Below are 18917 nucleotides of genomic sequence, written 5' to 3' on the forward strand. Positions count from 1 at the left end.
TATTCAGGTTTGGGGGGGGGGGGGGGGGGGGGGGTCAGAAAGTGACCCCCCCCCCCCCCCCCCCCCCCCCTCCCCCCAAACCTTCCGGAGGTTACATGTATGACTGATACAAGTTAGAGAGAAAAAAACATCCACAATAGGAAATCGAGGTTTGGAGGATGATGGAAGAACATTTGATCTTATAGACTTGAAAGCAATAAGAATCTATAACCTGCCTTTTGGTTTGACTTCCGACATTGGGATGTTCTCCTTACATTTTTTCACTCCAGGGAAGAGCCACCCAATTGTTTCACTCCAGGAGATGTTCTGGTGATATAGTGATTTATTAGTACTTGATGATTAAATGAGAGGACGCAAGAAAACACGGGAGCAGCTCGATACCGAGGACCAAAGGACAATGAACATACACAGCATCAGGTTAGTTGACCTTGCTCGATACTTCTAAAAATATCCTATTAAATAGCAGCTCTAGAGGTCACTGTTGTCTTCTTACAATCAATCTGCAGTCTCTCAAGATTAGTTAAACTTCTGCAGAATATTTGTTCTATTTATTTATCTTGTGCATCAAGGGACTTGTTGAACACTAATTAGTAGAAATAGGATAAACCATTTTTGTCTTGCTGAGACGTGAAGCTGAATACTAGCCGATGGGTTTCAGGTTGGCTCATCTACCACACAATTGCTGCCTTATTTATTTGCCACATAACTCACCTGCTGTAATTGAGTCTGCTCAATCAGTGATTGACTGCAACTGCTCAATTGCCAAACTCACTCATCACTAAAATGAAGCTATTTTTTTTTCTTTTTTTGTGAAAAGAAAAAAAAAGTGTACCGTTAGAAAATTAATCTTTCTATGTGTTAGTGTCAAATTTGATGTTGAGTTTGATCTGAGCTGATCTACTTTTGTATAAACATGATATTATCAAATTTGAGAGGATTATGTCTGATGCGAAGGTTTTCTTTTCTATGACTAGGAAAATTTTATGGTACATATTTGATGAGTTGACCGACCGAAACGAGACTGAATTGACTTTCACCACTGAATCTTCTCTTCGATTTATCAATGGATGGATAGATATCAATGAGATTGAACCTTGAACGAGTAATCGCCACAGGGCTCAAGCAACCAATGCCCTATTAAAAGTCTGTGTGCAAGAGAGAGAGAGAGAGAGAGAGAGTAAATGAATGGAAGGAATCCTCCCAGAGAAATAATTTGGCTTTAAGAAGTAGAGGCTATTTGTTCCATAGCATACCCATGCTTTTGTTCCTTAGATGCCATTTGTTCCATCCAATCGAAGAACCTGACACATCTCAGCACTTAAGAATCTTATCAGAGACTTTCAAGTCAAGAAAAACTCACTGCAACTACAAAGACCGATGGTAAAAGAGAACATGGAACACAGTAGCAAGTGTTGTCTTTAGAGGTCCCAACCAAATCAATCTACCAAAACTACTACTAACATTTCCTACGTTTCTGGTATAATACTACTCAGACGAGGATCCTGCAGTAGTTGTAGCCACAAATTAGAAGCAGACATAGTATTAACATGAGTGAGAGAGAGAGAGAGAGAGAGAGAGAGAGAGAGAGAGAGAGAGATCATGCTTGGCTCCTCGCACGCCACCCACAAGATCCATTCTCCCCATGGACATCGGTCTATGCATGTGGCATACAGGGAGCCAGGCGCAACCCTTTCCACTTTTTCTTCTCTCAAGAGAACACACCACTCTCGTCGAAGAAGTGCAGCAGCCTAAGAAGCCAACCTGTCTTCCTCCTCCAAGAAGTCACAACTTAGAGGATGTAACAAAACCCAGAAAGCTTGTCTTCAGCACCAACACTTTTGAGTAAAAAGAGAAAGAAAAGGTGATAGGATGGTGGGGGTGGCTGATTGAGAATTTGTAGGAGTGGTGTTCGCTTCATACAAAATAAACAAGATCTAAAGCATGGCAAAGCCTCGAGACCAGCCATTTCCAGGGATATCAACAGGTTTTGCTGCTTAAACTGGTTCTTTCTGTAACTCACCAGAGAGAGAGAGAGAGAGAGCGTGCTATCATTTCAAGCTTGCAGGGCACATATATAAAGAGATGGCAGCAGTACTTTTGCCATCTCCTGCGAAGAATATATGTATATATATAATATATATCTCCACATCTGAAAGATTGAACCGAGTTTGTCTTGAGTACCTGGATGAACACGGATTCTCGCAGCCAGAACCAGATCATACTATTAACTGACACACTTGTCACAAAACATAAAGAAGGAAAGAGAAGGTGCTGACACACCTTATATCAATGTGAATTTGGTGTACCTATGATTCTTGCATACCACAATCGTTTACTCTCCATGCAGTAAGGTGTAGTGGCGGGATTAATCAAGGTGTTGAAATGATATATATATATATAGTTTCAAATCGGATTTTATTTGCACAAAAAGCCTTTCAAATCGTTTGGTGTGCTTACGAGAGCCAATGTAGAGTATCAATTTGAATTAAAACAAATATTAAGTAGGATTCTTTACGTGGCCCCTTGACATTCAAATCAGATCCCAAAATGGAATAGGAAAAAAGTGAGAATAGAAAGAGTTCAACCTCTATAACCGTGTCCCAGTTCGTCTTATATATCATATTCCCTTACAATAGGTGAACATTAACCGGGTTGGAGATTATGGGTTTTTCTTTTTTTTTTTTCACTAACTTGAATATCACTCGTTAAGTATTAATGGGAGGTGAATATTTCTTTTATCATTTGTCCTCCCTCGACGGTGTGCTTTAGAGGCTCGGGTCTTAAAGTACAGTAGCTTTATTAGCTCAACACGTTGGCCACTAGTATGTTAATCGAGCAATCATGCTTAGTCCGTCAATAGAATTGTTGAGCTCTATCAAGAGGCTCATTAGGTGATTCTTGATGTTTAGCCCAAGCAAGATACGTCGGACGATCCTTGATACTTAGCTCAAGAATGATGCATCGAATGATCTTCAATGTCCTAACCTAAGAAAGACGCATTGAGCAACCTTCAATGCTTAGCTTGAGGAGGATGCATTAAACAATCTTCGATAGTTAACTCGGAGAGAGCACATCAAACAACCTACAATGGTTAGTCCGAGAAGGATGTATTGAGCAATTTTTGATGCTTAGCATCATATAATCTTCGATGCTTAGCCCTAGAAGAATGTATTAGACAATCTTCAATACTTAGATGGAGAATGATGCATCTGACAATCTTCGATGCTTGTGCCAGGCAACCTTCATTGCTTAGCATAAGAAATTAAGCAATCTTCAATGTTTATTCAAAGAAAAAACACATCAAGCAATCTTTGAAATTTAGCTGACACATCAAATTTAGCTGACAATCTTTATTGCTTAGTCTAGTCTAAGAAAAGTACATCAAGCAATCTTCGATGCTTAGTGCGAGAAGAACATCAAACAATCTTTAATACTTGGTCAACACATCCAGAAACCTTCAATGCTTAGTCCAAGAAAAATACATCCAATAGCTTTTAATGCTTAGTTGAAGAAGGATGCATCAAGCAATATTTGATGTTTAGTCTAAAAAGAGTGACTCAGAAATATCATCCAAAGGCATGAAAAATATATCCCATCATTTTCTAGGCAGATTTTGTGAGACAACAAGGCCGACATATAATGATGCCCCTTAGGATTGATCCACCTCCATTTTCTCATGTAGCAGTTTCCATCTTCCAAAACTTTTCCGTGTGCGCACCATGTCATGTTTTAGGAACCATCTTTTCTTTTCCTATAGGAAAATTGTTCTTCGGCTTCCGTCAATCCAATGAAAACCTTCGACAATGAGTTCCATCCAATAGCATGAAGGTGGAGTGCCCCTCCACGCCTGTCAAAGAGAGCAGTCGTTGAGACATCTTTTGCTGCATAGCACATAAATAAATGCCATTTGGATCCATCAAACATGGCCCCATCTTGATTAGTATACAGATTGGCAGAACAAAAGGGCACAAAACTGTAGCTAAAATTAACTTCTGATAGCTGAGAAGTCAAAAGCATGTTAGCAGCTGTAGAATTGACTTCATTTTGGTGGACACTGACCAAAATATATGCTGGTGGTGAGATAAGAAGTCAATACTCGTGTAAAGGGCCTCTGCCTGCCTCTGGACTGCTGTCTCTGGTGTCATAGACAAAGACATCATCACATCTTTAGCAGAGAGAAAGACAAACCTTTGTGCATTGGGGGTGGAAAGTTGGTCATTTAGCACCATCGGAAAGCACATAACAGATAACCAAAATAGTATTCACAAGAAATTGGTGTCTTGAAGCAAAACATTGGACTTCAACATATCATTATTGCTACCTGAGAAAAATTGACACAAATGTGATAAAAAATTCCATGCATGATACAACGGATGAGTAGATTATTAATGTGAACCAACCCTCCTACAATCGTCGTCAAGGGAGCTCAACTTGGGCGCAGGCATCAAACCGTACGTCCATATTCCGTCACTACCACTCAGCTCAGCACACAATCAAAAAGCCAAAGAAAAAACACTCACACACACACAGAAAGTAACCACAAGTGAAAAATGATCTGCCAAAAGGATGACCGACTTCATCGTGAATTGCATCACTAGCAACTTCCAATTTTACTAGGAAAAAACAGATTCTAAATGCAAATTCGGGGAACAGAATTCTCCTCCACCATTGCTTAGAAATGAAAAAGGTAAAATGTACATTCTCACACATCATTTTTTTTTTAGGTAAAAGGTCCCCTTCCATATATATAAATGCACTCCAAGATGGATGTAGAAACATGTAGAAGTGAGACGTGCACAATGCGCTTTACTGGGGGAATCTAATCCTGACCCAAGAGAAAACCCTCTCGAGCATCAGTCATCCAACTACTTGAATAGAAGTTCTTCGTACATCAGTTGGGATGAAACTTTTGAGCGAGCATTGGCAATGTGGCCTTATTACCAGGCCAGTGTAATAAAAGATGTTGCATGAAACTCCTTCAAAATTTCAGTTATCGACAACTTGAGAAGTGTGGGCTCACTCCAGAAGCTTCAACTCTTAGGTTTTTTTGGCAGAGGTGGACCCATGCTGCCTATTTCAGGTTTCCGTTTAATTCCCAGAAAATGTTCAACCTGCACATAATTCAACATTAGACTTCTCCCCTGGACCTTTAAATTACGACCCAGAAATCTAAGGGCATCACATATGCTGCAGAAGTCAACCTAAGGCAGTGAGCATCAACCCGAATTTCAGAAAATAAAGAAAAGCAAGCAAATGAAGTTGAAAAAAAAAATTCTTGCAAAGTATAATATTCGGCTAGGAAAGCTATTTAAATCAAATTCATTGAAACTGTACAAAAATACCCTTAAACGACAATGGCTAATGCTAAATGCCATTTTTTGGAAAAATACCTTTTTGTCCCCAAGCATGGGTGTCAGGCTTCCCAAATGATCTTTCTCAACAGTAGCGAAACCACTTCTGGGATCACTAGTTTGCCTACATTTCCAGAAAAAAAAGACATGACATCAGTGACAAGCAATGATCTTAGAAATAATTTTCTGAAAGAAGAAGATAACACCACAATCAAATTTTGACAGTTGTCTAAACACATGATAAGATTTTGTGCAGATAGTTAATATCCAACAGATGATTAAGTACTCTGTCACTAGACACATACAAATCCTTGTAAGCAAGGAAGTTGTTTTCAGGACTCGAACAATGGTCATCAAGATCGCAAAAGACCAACCTTATCATAACACCATGACCCAACCTCTTGCCCTGATATAATAAGCTTTTATTTCTATTGTCCATGCCACAGGGATTCTTAAAATAAAATAGCACAATTATAAATCATCTTCAAACATCAAAATGGAAAACTGCTACTTCTCACACCACAAAAGCTTGATAAAAAACATATCGCAAAACAAAAACTAAATGAGCTAATGATAATTAAAGAATCAACCTCTCAGATATAGAGAAACATTAGTTAAATCACAAAACGAAAAAACTGCAATCTGAACCATACTAATAAATTAGAAACCTATAAAATATGGTTGAAGCAATTTTCACCATTTATCTGAAAGTACATGTCAATCCCACATTATCGTAGTTAGACACAAAATTGTCGATATTTTGTCATGAAATTGAGCAAAAAAAAAGAACCATAATCCATTAGGAAAAGTGAAAATAGATTTATCACTTCTATGTGATTGAACTTTCAAAAATCTTATCCAGATAGACAGGATTTGGTCATCATATGTCGCAATAAGATGGAGAAAACTCAAGATTCGACACACAGAGCAACCAAAAAAAATTTCTAGTGTTGATCTATTAATAAAAGAACAGGTTTTAAAACATAGTTGACATTGTTGTAGAGTCAGGGCAGTGAACATTGATAGTAATGTAGAATATTACACAAACTAAAGCAGTATACAACAGTCAACAGTAGTGCCAAGAGCATCTAAAAAATTTTGCAAAAACAGGTAGAAATTGTGGAAAGAAGGAAAAAGGTAGCAATAAGAGAAGACTGACAAGCATACCCTGGTTTAACATGCCCACTTAGCACCAGATAAGGCGTCTTAAGTTGAGCTTGAGCTTCCCTCATTTTTTCCACTGCTAGCAATGGGGTGTCAGAAGCTTTCATTTGCTTTGTCTTCAAATCCTCCTGATATTGCTTCATCCGCTTCTCCTGCTTCATTTTTCCTGGTCCTTTACCATGAAATTTATGTGACAGCATCCGAAATGCCTCCTTGGGTGTCATCTGCATAAAAATAGAAACAAACATACCTTTACTATCTAGTCATTAGAAAATGGATGTTGACAAAACTGGACATGAAAGGATTTAACAGATACCCATACGAACACTATACTGAAACATAACTGATATAAACAAAAGATTCTACTTCATACATTTGAAATAACTCTTCGCTAGTAACCTTCTAGAACAGTGAGATGAATGACATATAAGCACATCAGAAACTAAGAAACTTCTTGCTATTTGCTTACATGTAACTAGCTGATTATGATAGATGTTAATTTATAACATAGAAATTAGAGACTCATAAGGATGATTAAAAAGCAAATAACTCTAGAAGTTATGTAAGGATACACTTACAATGCGACCAAACTCATCAGTCCTCTCAATTCGTATTTCTTTTGTCCCTCCATCATCATAAAGACCAACAAGTTTGCTTTTCTTTTTGTCCATAGTTCTGCCACCCCAATCTACTGTCTCCTTAAGTGCACCACGTTCCTTAAGTAACTTAAGTGCACCTGATAATCCTTTTCCTACAGCAACCTCGTGGATGATCTCATCTGGAGAAACATCATCCTTTTTCTCACTGATGGGATCTTCAGATTTACTGGTTTCTTCCACCTCTGTCCATCCAGTGACATCAACTTTTATTTCTGGTTCAAGGGATTTAGGAGAATCCTCTTCATCCATAAAAACATCTTCTGATTCAGGTTTTTGGGCACCTAAAATATGTAAAACAACATGTGAAAAACAATTAAAAGAGAACATAGATAAACAGGAACAAAAAGATCAGTGGGGATTCAAGATACAGTCATAACTTTGTGGTTTACATTTTAGCAAAAGTGCAAATTCCTTCGACATGTTTACTTCTCCTACAAGTTGCCTTTTTAAGCTGATAAAAACCAAAAGATAAATTAGGATAGCTAATACCACCTTCATTAAGTTGAAGACCTAGTACAAACTCCTCAACTTCTGTAATGACAACTTTTTCTTCTTGTAGCTCTCCTGTAGACTGGCTCTGAGAATTTTCTTGTTCTTTAATAGATGTGGCTAAAAGAGCAACTGCCTGAGGACCAGTAGCACCTGCTTCATCATGTTTTCTAAGAGCAAGTTTTCTTGCCTGCTCAAGGGACATCTGTAGATCTTCATAATCTTCACCGAAAACGATATCATCGTCCTCAAAAGACTTCAATCTTAAAGTTTGCTCCTGAAGCATAACTTTAGATGCCTCTTCTGCTTTTTCATATGCTGTTTGGTATGCTTTGCTTCTCCTTTCAGCCTCAATTTTCTCCTGTTCTTCTCTTTCAATCTGCCTTCTCATGTCATTCCTGGAACCAAGATCACTAGCTCCTAATCCAGCAGATCTGGCCTCTGCTTCCATGGCATCCAGATCCAACTTTTCTTTCTTTCTCAAAGATTTCTTTTTCTTTGGCTTCTTGAACCGAAGCATTTCCTCAGCAGTGTAATAATCTGATGATTTTTTTGCTGAAGAAGTCAGATCTTCATAACTTTTTGGTACAAAACTACCCTCAATCCTTCTGCGCAGCTGAAAATATTAAATAGTTAATCACAAGAATGAAGCTTGTCATATAGGATAACCCACTAGAAAAATATAGCAGAATGGCAAGTGAGTCCATGTATTTTACACAAGACTAACTGTCTACGTAAACCTAAGGATGGGTAAATACATGCCATACTAATAAAAGTTCGAAGAAAATTTTTGGAGAAAAGCAAGGGTGAAAAAGAAACTTCTGCTAAATTAACAATCTTAAAGGTAGCAACAAGATTAGGCAGAAGTTGCACACCTCTTCAAGTTTCTTCTCTGCTTCACCAGTAAAATGCCCACTTTCATCCAATGCTACTCCCTGAAAATAAAGGAAGGAAAACAATAATAACATAATAATCAATGAAACAGACCAACATATGGCATGCATCAACTCTACAACAGATACCTCATCTTCAACAGGATCATCATATTGCGGAAGAATTGTCTTCTGAGATCCCGTTTCATCATTAAACCTACAAACACAAAGAACAAGATGAGAATCAGAGACTTGTGTTCCAAAATAAAAAGTGTTCCAAGAGATTTACTTATCGTCATATAATCCAGTTCTCTTTTTAGCGGCCTTGTAGGCCTCATCTCTCTGTTTCTGCTCCCCAATCTCCACATTTTCAAGCATATCAATCTCTATAGAATAAAAGGCTTAATTAGCTCCGAGTACAAGGTAAGAAAAAATAAAAAAGAGTTATGCCTGCCAACAAGTAATCATTTACCCTCATTGATATCACCATCCTTAAGAATATCTTGATCTTTGAGGGTCAGAACAACTGCCCCACCCTCAATTACTTTATCAAGTCCATGAAGAATTTTAACTCCTGCTAGATCCTCTATTTACACACAATAATTCAGTCAGTAAAAAAGCAATTCTGAACAAAAATTCGATCTGGTTAATTATTGTACTGTCATCTAGTTTATTAGAAAAAGATAGCTTGAATACAAAAGCAGCTAATGCTGTCAACTAAACAGCAAAATCTTGTCAGAGGTAGAAACAGTACTCTGTGTGTGTCCAACTGTTTCATCGTCACCATCTGCTAGCATATTATCCTGAGAGAGAGAGCAGTAAAGCAAAAATTTTATCACAAGTTTCCAAAAGGAGCATTGTGAGAATACTCGAGTATATAGATTTTAACCTGCTCCTCAAAAGCTTTTGAAAGACGCAAAGCTTCCTTTTCAGCATTTTTTCTCTCCTCAAGCCTCCTACTCTTATTAACCCATGATGATATCTCAAAAGCACCATCAGATTTTTTCTTCATTCTTTCTTCTTTTGTCCTGAATGGACAATACCGATATCAGAATATGTATATAAAATTTCAGAGGATAGTTCAGATCAAACAAGCATAAATATTGAACACTAACGGTTAGCAAGAAAAAGTTGTATTGCTTAGAAGTATGTAGGGCTGACAAAAATGAAATAATCAGAAATTTAACTAAAAAGGCATATTTAAGAAATTATGACAATATCTAATCCCCAATAATATAGATATTGATTTTAACAACTAATTTTATAAACAAAAAAAAAACTCAATGTTCACTTAGCCTAATCAATCTGTGATACAGGAATAATAGCTTGCCCAAATTTTGGATCAAGACACCAATGAGGAAGAGAGAGATGTTAAATATGTTGGACTTGTATGCATAGCAGCATACCAACTGAATTCTCAGATGCTGAAACCAAGGAGTGCTGTATCATGTACCCGACCAGTACCAGTCAGTACCAGTGTACAGACACATGGTGCACCAGTACACACCAATGTTTCGCAGACGAATAAGGGAAGGAGAAAAGGATGGCATAGTGGAGAAGCAGCAAGAAAAAGGAATATGAAGGAAGAAGATAAGGCTGTGGAGGAAGAGGAAGAAAGGAAGAAAGCGAGGCAGTAGAAGAAGAGGAGAAAGAAAAAGAAGAAGATAAAGCGGTGAAAGGGAAGAAAAGAAGAAGAGGAGTAGGAGAAGAAATGGGAGTGAACCATATCAGTCGATGACCTCGAATGATAGTCTTGACAGCAACGGCTTCTCGAGAAGAAGCCTCGCATTCACGAGCCCTCATTACTATTTTAGGTTTTTGTTTTCATTTTAATACCGGATTGAATGGCCCCAGTGTTGTTTTAGGTTTCTTTTATATTTTTCACTTCAGATAAAACAAGCATAAATATTGAACATATAAAGGTAAGCAAAACAAATTGTATCATCTAGAAGCATCTAGGGCTGATGAGAATGAAATAATTAGAAATTTGACATAAAAGATATATTTAAGAAATTATGATAATGTCTAATCATCAATAGAATAGATATTGATTTAAAAAAACTAATTTTATAAACAAAAAACAAACTCAATGTTCATATAGTCCTAATTAATCTGTGACACAGGAATAATAGCTTGCCCAATTTTTGGATCAAGACACCGATGAGGATGAGATATATATTAAACATGTTGGATCTGTATGCATGTCACCATACCTGAATTCTTAGATGCTGAAACCCAATAAAGAATTAAACAAGGCAAGAAACAAGAAGCTCGCAAGTCAGTCAAGCAGTTAGTGCTCGAATAATGCTACAAGTTTCTCCCCTTCATCTGCCTCAAATCCCGATGCTTGATTTATGCATCAAAATATGATTCGTTGAGTTCAGTCTTAAGTTCCTTTCTTATCTCAGTATGTCATACCTCAGACATCACAAACCTCCCCCCATCCTATGGGCCATGGGATGGTAGCAAGGAGTAACTGAAAGCAGCCGTAAGCTGAGACTGTTGTTTATTTCCCTGGTCAACAAAATATATCCTCCCTTGCTTGCTCGATGTCTGAGGGAAGGCACCGCCACAAGGAGTGACTTTCTGAGTCGGTGTTCCATCCCTTTAGTGTGTAACTCCTTTCCTAAATGTTCCATAGTAGGGACTCTTTGAACTTCATTGTCTACAGATCATAGTTCACTCACGTCCTAGATCCTACTCTTGAGTTTTATTCATATCATACAGCCCGGACTTTCCACATGAGCTAGGAGGGCATGGCTAAAATCTTGATCTTTATCTTTTTCCGGTAGATAGAGTTGATCTTAGGCTTTCACATATGAGCTAGGGCGATGTAGATTTCCTCGATCAAAGACTTGACTGAGGGAAATGGAATAAGCTACCCTGTAGTAGATAGATCGATTGAATGCTTTTGGTCAAGTTTTCAGTCTGGAGATAGAGTGATGCCTGGCATAAGTAATCTATTGGAGCAAAGGCAAGTCCATCCCCTACTTGACCTTCTTTCTCCTGTTGTATGAATGTCTCTTGTCCTCCCCAAATCCCTTCTTTTGATCTGATACAATAATTGACCCCTGAAATTGATAGGTCTAAAACCTCATGAAATTTATAATAGTAATTCCTTGCCCTATAAACTAACATAAATCTTCTCCCACATCTAATGTAGGACTACATAGGGGTGTCACATTTTCCTCACTTGCAGCTTGACCTCATCAAGGCTCATAGTTAATCCAGAATCAAACACAGATATGATGCATGTAAGGCCTAGTCCAGTGGTGACTCCATACCATGGTATGCCTCCGAACCCATCCATAGAGGATTTTGTCTACTATGTCTCTTCCAATACTAGGTTTCTTTTAATATCATTTATTACAATGTAATTCGATAAAACAACTGAGCTATTAACTTATAGGTATAAAACTACATTCCATAATACTTAAGTTCAAGTTAGCAGTAGACCCAACTAATCCTACAAATCCAACTTAAACCCGTTCACATCTAATGTACAACTAGGGTGGGGTGTCATATCGGAACCTCAAATCCAAACCTGGATAAATAGGTGATTCCTCCTTCCATTGTGGTGCTCAGCCAAGCAAGCCAAGTCAGCCCCTGTATCTAATATCTGTGACATGATGACCAAAATTGACATCATTAAAGGGGAGTTACCAGTTTGATCCCTCCAAAATTTTGCTTGATTATTAAGCAAGTATACATATGGATGTATACATACATATGAAGATACATATGTCATTTCCCATTATTAAGCAAGTATACATGTGAATGGGCACATATAGATGAATATACGCACGCCAAAAGTTTAACAAGCATGATACCATTATATGTACATCACACGTCTATAAAAAGACATACATATTAACCAACAAATCTTTGCAAAACCAAATGAATAGAAATGAGGCTTTAAAAACTAAACGAGAGTTTGTTAGAATCACATATGAACAAAACTTGCAATAACAAGTTAACTATCCTTAATGAAGCTCGATGATGGGAAAGAATCAAGGTAACTACCAAAAAGGGCTTCCTTTTCAAAGAATTAGTAGTTGTGTAGATATATCATAGACATGTACTATCTATAGATGGAATGACATCGTTAAAAAAATACTAAAGCAAGACAAATCCTTATATCATGATTCTTGTTTTACAAATTTTTTAACCCAGAAACGACTAATAAACCGCATAATAAGACTAGGAGGACGTGTAGATAGTTTGAACATGAAACGTCATTTGTTTCATCAAAAAATATAAAAGAGCACAAAAAATGTTATAGTTACCTATACTCGTATGAACAAGCTCATCCAAAATAGAAGAAAAGGTTAAAACATGTACAATTATGGTTGTCTGTGCAAGACCATCTCAGAATTTGCAAACATACTCCTAATTATAAGAGCACTTCAAAATAAAAGAGTATACATCCAGGAAATTTAACAGTGAAATAACAGTCAAAGAAATCAAGAACAACATAGCCAAAATGAATGAACAGAATTCCTTACCTTGCTAACCGCTCCTCAAGCTCTGAGGCCAATAGAGAGTCAGTATGTTTTTCACTCTGCTGATTCTTCAAAGTAGATTTTTCATGACTGTCACTGCCATCTCGTGCTTCTTCTTCCCTTGAATCAAGTCTACCATCCTCGAAATCAGATAGTGTTCTCTCATCCTTTTCGCTTTCTTTAGCTCCAGCTGGCCCCTTCTCTCTGTCCCTTGTTCTTGATCTATCTCGATCAGCTTCCAAGCTTCTATCAATTTCCTTCTGCCTAAAATTCTCCTTAGTCTTCTCCCGTTCCTTATCCCTCACTCTATCCTTTTCTTTCTCCTTCTCTTTTTCTCGATCTTTAGTTTTCTCCCTTTCCCTCTCCCTGTCCTTCACCATGTCGCGGTCCTTCTCTCTTTCCCTATTCTTGTCAGTTCCCTTCTCATGATCTTTCTCCTTTCTTCTTTCTCTTTCTGATTCTCTCTGCACATCTTTCTCATGATCCCTCTCACGGATCTTACTCCTGTCACGATCCCGCTCCTTTCCCCGATCATGTTTTCGGGCCAAATCCCTATCCTTCTCAATCTCACTATCCTTGCCTCGTTCTTTCACTCTACTTATTCCATGATCACTACTTCTGTCATACTCCTGATCATTACTTCGCTCCCTCACCCTATCGTGCTCCCTTCCTCTATCCTTATCCCTGTACTTATCTCGGTCATGTTCCTCCTGACGAAGCCTATCCCTGCTCCTCTCTTTGTCCCGATCTCGGTCCTTGACATGCTCTCTGTCTTTCCCATGCTCCAGTCCTTCTTCTTTCCTTCTGTCCTTGCCACTCTCTGATCTATTCCGATTATCCTTCAAGTCATACCTATCAAAATCTCTCTCTGCGTGCTCCTCATTCTCTTTGTCTTTGGACCTTTCTCTCCCCCTAGACCCATGATCCTTGTCTTCTCGCTTTCCCTTACTTCTGTCCTTGCTTCTGTGCTTTCCTGACTCTCTGGACGTCTCCTTTGCAACATCGTCGATTGCCATATCATCACCCAATTCATCTGCATCATCTCTGGATGTTGCTCTAGCGTCCTCATCCCGCTCCACTCCTATCTCGCCCACCTCCAAATCCATCCTTAAGCACTTGACACCTAAAAATAAGAACCCTGTCCGAGAATGCGAAATCGCACCAAAGATTAAATCTTGATGCTGCAAAATGAAACAGGAAGCGGCGTAATTATTATAACTGATCAAAACAGGCCAAACAAACTCATTTAAACCCCCAAAAGGATCCAGATTAAACACAAAATATCGAAAAATGAGTAATACGGAACGCATCAATAGGCGATGAAACAAAATCCTTCGGAAGTTGGGATATGACAAAAACCTAGCAAGGAGACAGGTGAGGGATTGGAGAATCGCAAAGCTTACCTACCAAATCGGAGAACAAGATCGACCGACGAGAAAGTCGACGAGGCTACAGAGAGGGGAACAACAAAACCCTAAGATGGAACCCACGGAAGCGACGGGAAGAGAGGGCGAGCGATCGAAAGCCAGATAAAGAGAAGCTGGAATCGAATCCGCATGCCGGTGGAAACCAGGTTCACGGATCCGAGTCTAAAATACCCGAACCCGATTCGAATTCGGCCCACGACTAAATCCGGCGGCTCCTGTCCAAGACAGTACGAAGGAACGAAATCCAACCGTCCATATGCGACGAACGCGGACCTTCAAGGCTCCAATCAGGGCTTCGCACCAATCTCAAAGCGTGACCGGCGAGGTGCTATAGAGGATTGCTGCTATAGCATTCCAATTCCACCCACTAATAATAATGGTAAATGGTAATAATAATACCTATGTGCTGCCTAAATCACCCTAATTAAATGTTTCTGGTTATTTGTCTGTTAAATTTTGGGTGTCTAAGCATAAAAAAGCTACATAATGGTATAAATAAATTTTAGTTAATCATTTTTTAAATAATCTTTTTTAAAAAATAATCATTTTATACAAAAATAAAGTTGTTTAATGTTTTATGGCTTTGAATAAATTTCAAATGTATCATATAGATATGGTAGGTAACAAAATATAATACATATTGTAAAGAAGGACTTCATAGGCTTAGTGATGGACATAAATCAAACATCATGTATAAAAATGCCAAAAAAATGATAGTTAGAGGAATACTATTCATCTTGTAAGAGTGGACTAATAATGAAAGCAAACATGGCATAAAATGCTGAAAGCAATAATAAATTGGGTACTGTCATTTGTTTCATCTCACAATCACATGATTTGAGTGTATGACATCAGCCATAGACTCATTTATTCTGATATAAAAATTACTTATAATATTTATTATATATGTTATTGGAAATATTTTTAAAATTTTAAAATTTTATAAATATATTCTTGGTAATTATATTAATTATATTTTCATTACATCCCTTGAGATAATACCTTTTTAGGCTCTATAAATAGATTCCTAAATAATTTTTATTGAGGTAAATAAGAAATGTTCTGGCTTTATTTTTTTTCTAGTTATATATTTAATTTTTATTCGATTCATAAAAAGAGACTAGTCAACTTATTTCATGATCATAGTCAAGTTATTTAATTTTTATACGTTGAGATGAGATTTTTGACTTAAAATAATATTTTTTTATCGTCAGATTTTTTAAATATTATTTTATTTTAATATGATATTTAATGTATTTATTATTTTTAAATTTAAAAAAAAATCCATAACCCTATTTTTATCCCAACATATTCGTCACCTTTACTTTCTTTCATATACTTGTTCGTAGTTACGATAAGATAATTCACATTATTCATCAACAATAGGTGGACGAAAAGAAGAGGTATCGTTTAGGAATTGTTCTGATCTGTTCATATAAATCTACTAATCTTCCTTTGTTAAGGAAGACTAACATTGTGTTTCTTCCTCTATACCTCGAGATTTATTTTATTTTATTTTTTTTTAGAAGAAATCTTCTTTTGCTTAATGGGTTTGAAGCTGACTGTCATCAAAGGTTTTAAAACAAAAAAACAAAAAAAAAAATCTTAGTGCAGAGGATATGAATTCTTCCGCAAAAAAAAAAAAAAATATTTTTGGTACTAATTGAATCTCGGATGATGAAATTAATTATAAATTATTTAATCTAATATAGATATTGAGAAAGGTATGCAGGATTAACTACGATAGCAGTAAGACATAAAGCATGTGTTGTACTGGAGTCAAGATCGAGATCTCGTTGGGAGTTCAAGAGCTCGTCGGAAGTCCGGACGCTCGTCGGAAGTTCTGCCGGAATGAACCGAGAAGTCTAGGAGCTTACCGGGAGTCCGTCGGAATATTGCCGAGAATTCGTTAAAAGATCGTTCGAAGAGCAATTGACATACCGGAACAAAGTGTTTTGATTATGTCTTAGTTATTATAGTTAGATAGTAGATTAAGTTAGAATTGAGAGGTAATCTCACTAACTTAATTAGGGGCCAACTGGGCCTTAATAGGGCTGAATTGAACCTGATTGAATAGGTCATTCAGCCCCTGAAAACATGGCCGGTGGTGCCACCGCCTGGTGACCCAATCCCCCAGGTGGTTTGGGCGATGGTACCGCCGACAATTAATGCTGCCAGCATGGTATTGCCCCTGTAAGGTGGTGGTACCGCCAAAGCTCGGTCTCTGAGCTCTGTCAAGCAGTGGTACCGCACAGTATCAGAATGTAGGTGATAGTACCACCCAGTGATAGCGGTGATACCGCCAGTACCTTGAAATCCAGGGATACGACACTTTTTGGCTCCAATTTTGAAGCCATTTGGGCCTATAAAAACCTCACTCTTTTCTGCATGAAAGGACACAAAAGTATTGGCACGAAAGTGTTGAGATCATTCAAGAGATGTGTGAGACTTGTAAGGGTTCTCTCCTAAACCCATAAAAAGGAGAAAGCACTGTAAAGAGGTAGTTGGTCTTCGCCTATTGAAGGAAGGCTATTAGTGGACGCCGGTGATCTTGACAGAGGAGGAATCCGAAAGTGGATGTAAGTCACAAATATTGAACCACTCTAAATTCTGGTTTGCTTTTCGTTTGTACAATTTACATTAGTGCAAACTTCCTTAATCTTCTCTTTGCACTTTTACGAAAGTTAAGTTCAATTTCTCTCCGAAACAAATTGAATTGAAATAAATATTTTTCAAAATCAATGCTTTTCTTCGCTGCACTAATCCACATCCCCCCTTTTAGTGCCGCTCTTAATCCTAACAATCGGTATCAGAGCTCGGTTCACTCTCATTTAGTTTAAAACTCAAGAGAGATGGCATTTGCCGGCAACCAAGAGGGTCATTCAATTATACGTCCGCCTTGTTCAATGGGACGGATTATATATATTGGAAGACTAAAATAAGGATCTTCTTAATTTCAATGGATTTTGAATTATAGAATATTATAAAAAAATAGGTTTTAAAAGTCTTCTATTCCAATGAACGATTGGAATGATTTGGAGAAGAAGACTTTCGCTTTAAACGCCAAGGCTATGAATGCCTTATTTTGTGCTTTAGATAAAAATGAGTTCAATTGTGTGTCTATTTGTGAAACGACTTTTGATATTTGGCACATACTCGAAGTGACTCACGAAGGCACTAGTAGAGTAAAGGAGCCAAAAATTAATCTTTTAGTGCACACTTATGAGTTGTTTCAGATGAAACCGAGTGAGACCATTGGAGACATATATATCCGATTTACGGATGTTGTCAATGGTCTAAAAGGACTTGGTAAAAGTTTCTCGGATTTTGAACTTGCTAATAAAATTTTAAGATCTCTTCCAAAGAGTTGAGACCCTAAAGTAACGATCATTCAAGAGGCCAAGGACTTAAATAACTTTCCTCTTGAAGAACTAATCGAGTCACTGATGACCTATGAGATGACTTGTAATGCTCATGAAGGACTTGAGAACAACTTTCCAAAGAATAGGAAGGATATGACACTAAGAACTCAAGAAGACCACTTGAAAGAAAATTCAAGTGATGAGGACTTTGATGATGACTTGGCACTCTTGACAAGAAAGTTTAAAAAATTTATAAAAAAAAATAAATTTAAAAATGACACTAAAAATAAATTTAAACCCAAGAAAGATCAAGTAATATGCTACGAATGCAAGAAGCTGGGATATTACAAGGGCGAATGTCCCCTAGCAAAGAAGAAACAACCAAAGAAGAAAAAGGTTCTTAAAGCAACATGGGATGACTCAAGTGCATCCGAAAAAGAGGAGCCAACTGACACCGAGCAAGTTGCTCACTATGCAATAATGGCTATTGGAGATGAGGTAACAAGTTCATTAGACGCAAATTTATCTTTCGATGAGTTTTTAAGTGCTTTTCATGAATTGTTTGATGAATGTAGAACCTTGAGCAAAAAGTATAACTCTTTGAAAAAGTAACATGTTTCTCTTGTTAGCGATTTTGATAAACTAAAAATTGAGCATAATGATAGTTTAGCTCCTTACAAAAAATGCCAAGTAGAAATACTTAGAAAGGAAAACTTGCTACTCAAAGAAACCTTAGAAAAGTTTGAGGTTGGTAGCAAGTCCTTGAACATGATCCTTGCCAACAAGGATCACGTTCATAGAAAAGGCGGAATTGGATTTGTGAGTAGCTCTCACCAAAATCCAACCACCTTTGTTAAAAGTCATATGTTGCATATTTCATCCTGAAACAAATGTAACTTTTGTTATAAATTTGGACATATATCTTATCATGGTCCATTTAAGAAATGTAGTCTACACAAATTGATTTGGTCCCTAAAGGAACCATAAAGAACTCCATGCAAAATGATAAGTTAAGCCGATCGATTTTTGAGGCACCCAAGGTCAAATGGGTACCTAAAAATCATCCTTTTTTGTAGAAACGTTTACCATCA

At 37.4% G+C, this 18917-nt stretch overlaps 1 protein-coding gene across 4 annotated transcripts; it reads right to left on the reverse strand.

The window, feature by feature from the left end:
* Positions 1–4556: 4556 nt before the first annotated feature.
* On the reverse strand, positions 4557–14577 carry LOC103988530 (SART-1 family protein DOT2). 4 transcript variants are annotated; one of them, XM_009407078.3, is made up of 13 exons: positions 14441–14572; positions 13041–14218; positions 9425–9563; positions 9290–9338; positions 9008–9121; positions 8825–8921; positions 8686–8752; positions 8539–8598; positions 7667–8279; positions 7094–7455; positions 6519–6739; positions 5391–5475; positions 4557–5111 (listed from the first exon to the last, which is right to left on the reverse strand). In XM_009407078.3, the coding sequence occupies exons 2-13, from the start codon at positions 14141–14143 to the stop codon at positions 5031–5033; spliced, it is 2991 nt and encodes a 996-aa protein (XP_009405353.2). In that variant the 5' UTR covers positions 14144–14218; positions 14441–14572; the 3' UTR covers positions 4557–5030. The 4 variants fall into 4 exon arrangements, with proteins under 4 accessions (XP_009405353.2, XP_009405354.2, XP_009405355.2 ...); XM_009407079.3 differs by having other exon boundaries at positions 14445–14554; XM_009407080.3 differs by having other exon boundaries at positions 13041–14175; positions 14445–14545.
* Positions 14578–18917: the final 4340 nt, after the last annotated feature.

The sequence above is a fragment of the Musa acuminata genome, chromosome BXJ3-6 (assembly GCF_036884655.1).
Source record: "Musa acuminata AAA Group cultivar baxijiao chromosome BXJ3-6, Cavendish_Baxijiao_AAA, whole genome shotgun sequence".
NCBI lineage: Eukaryota > Viridiplantae > Streptophyta > Magnoliopsida > Zingiberales > Musaceae > Musa > Musa acuminata.

Coding starts and splice junctions, on each gene's coding strand:
- LOC103988530 (XM_009407078.3), bottom strand. CDS start 14,143: ATGGATTTGGAGGTGGGCGAGATAGGAGTGGAGCGGGATGAGGACGCT. Junction 9,564..13,040: donor CTTGAGGAGCGGTTAGCAAG/GTAAGGAATTCT, acceptor TTGTCCATTCAG/GACAAAAGAAGAAAGAATGA. Junction 5,476..6,518: donor AGTGGGCATGTTAAACCAGG/GTATGCTTGTCA, acceptor CTGGAAATGTAG/GCAAACTAGTGATCCCAGAA.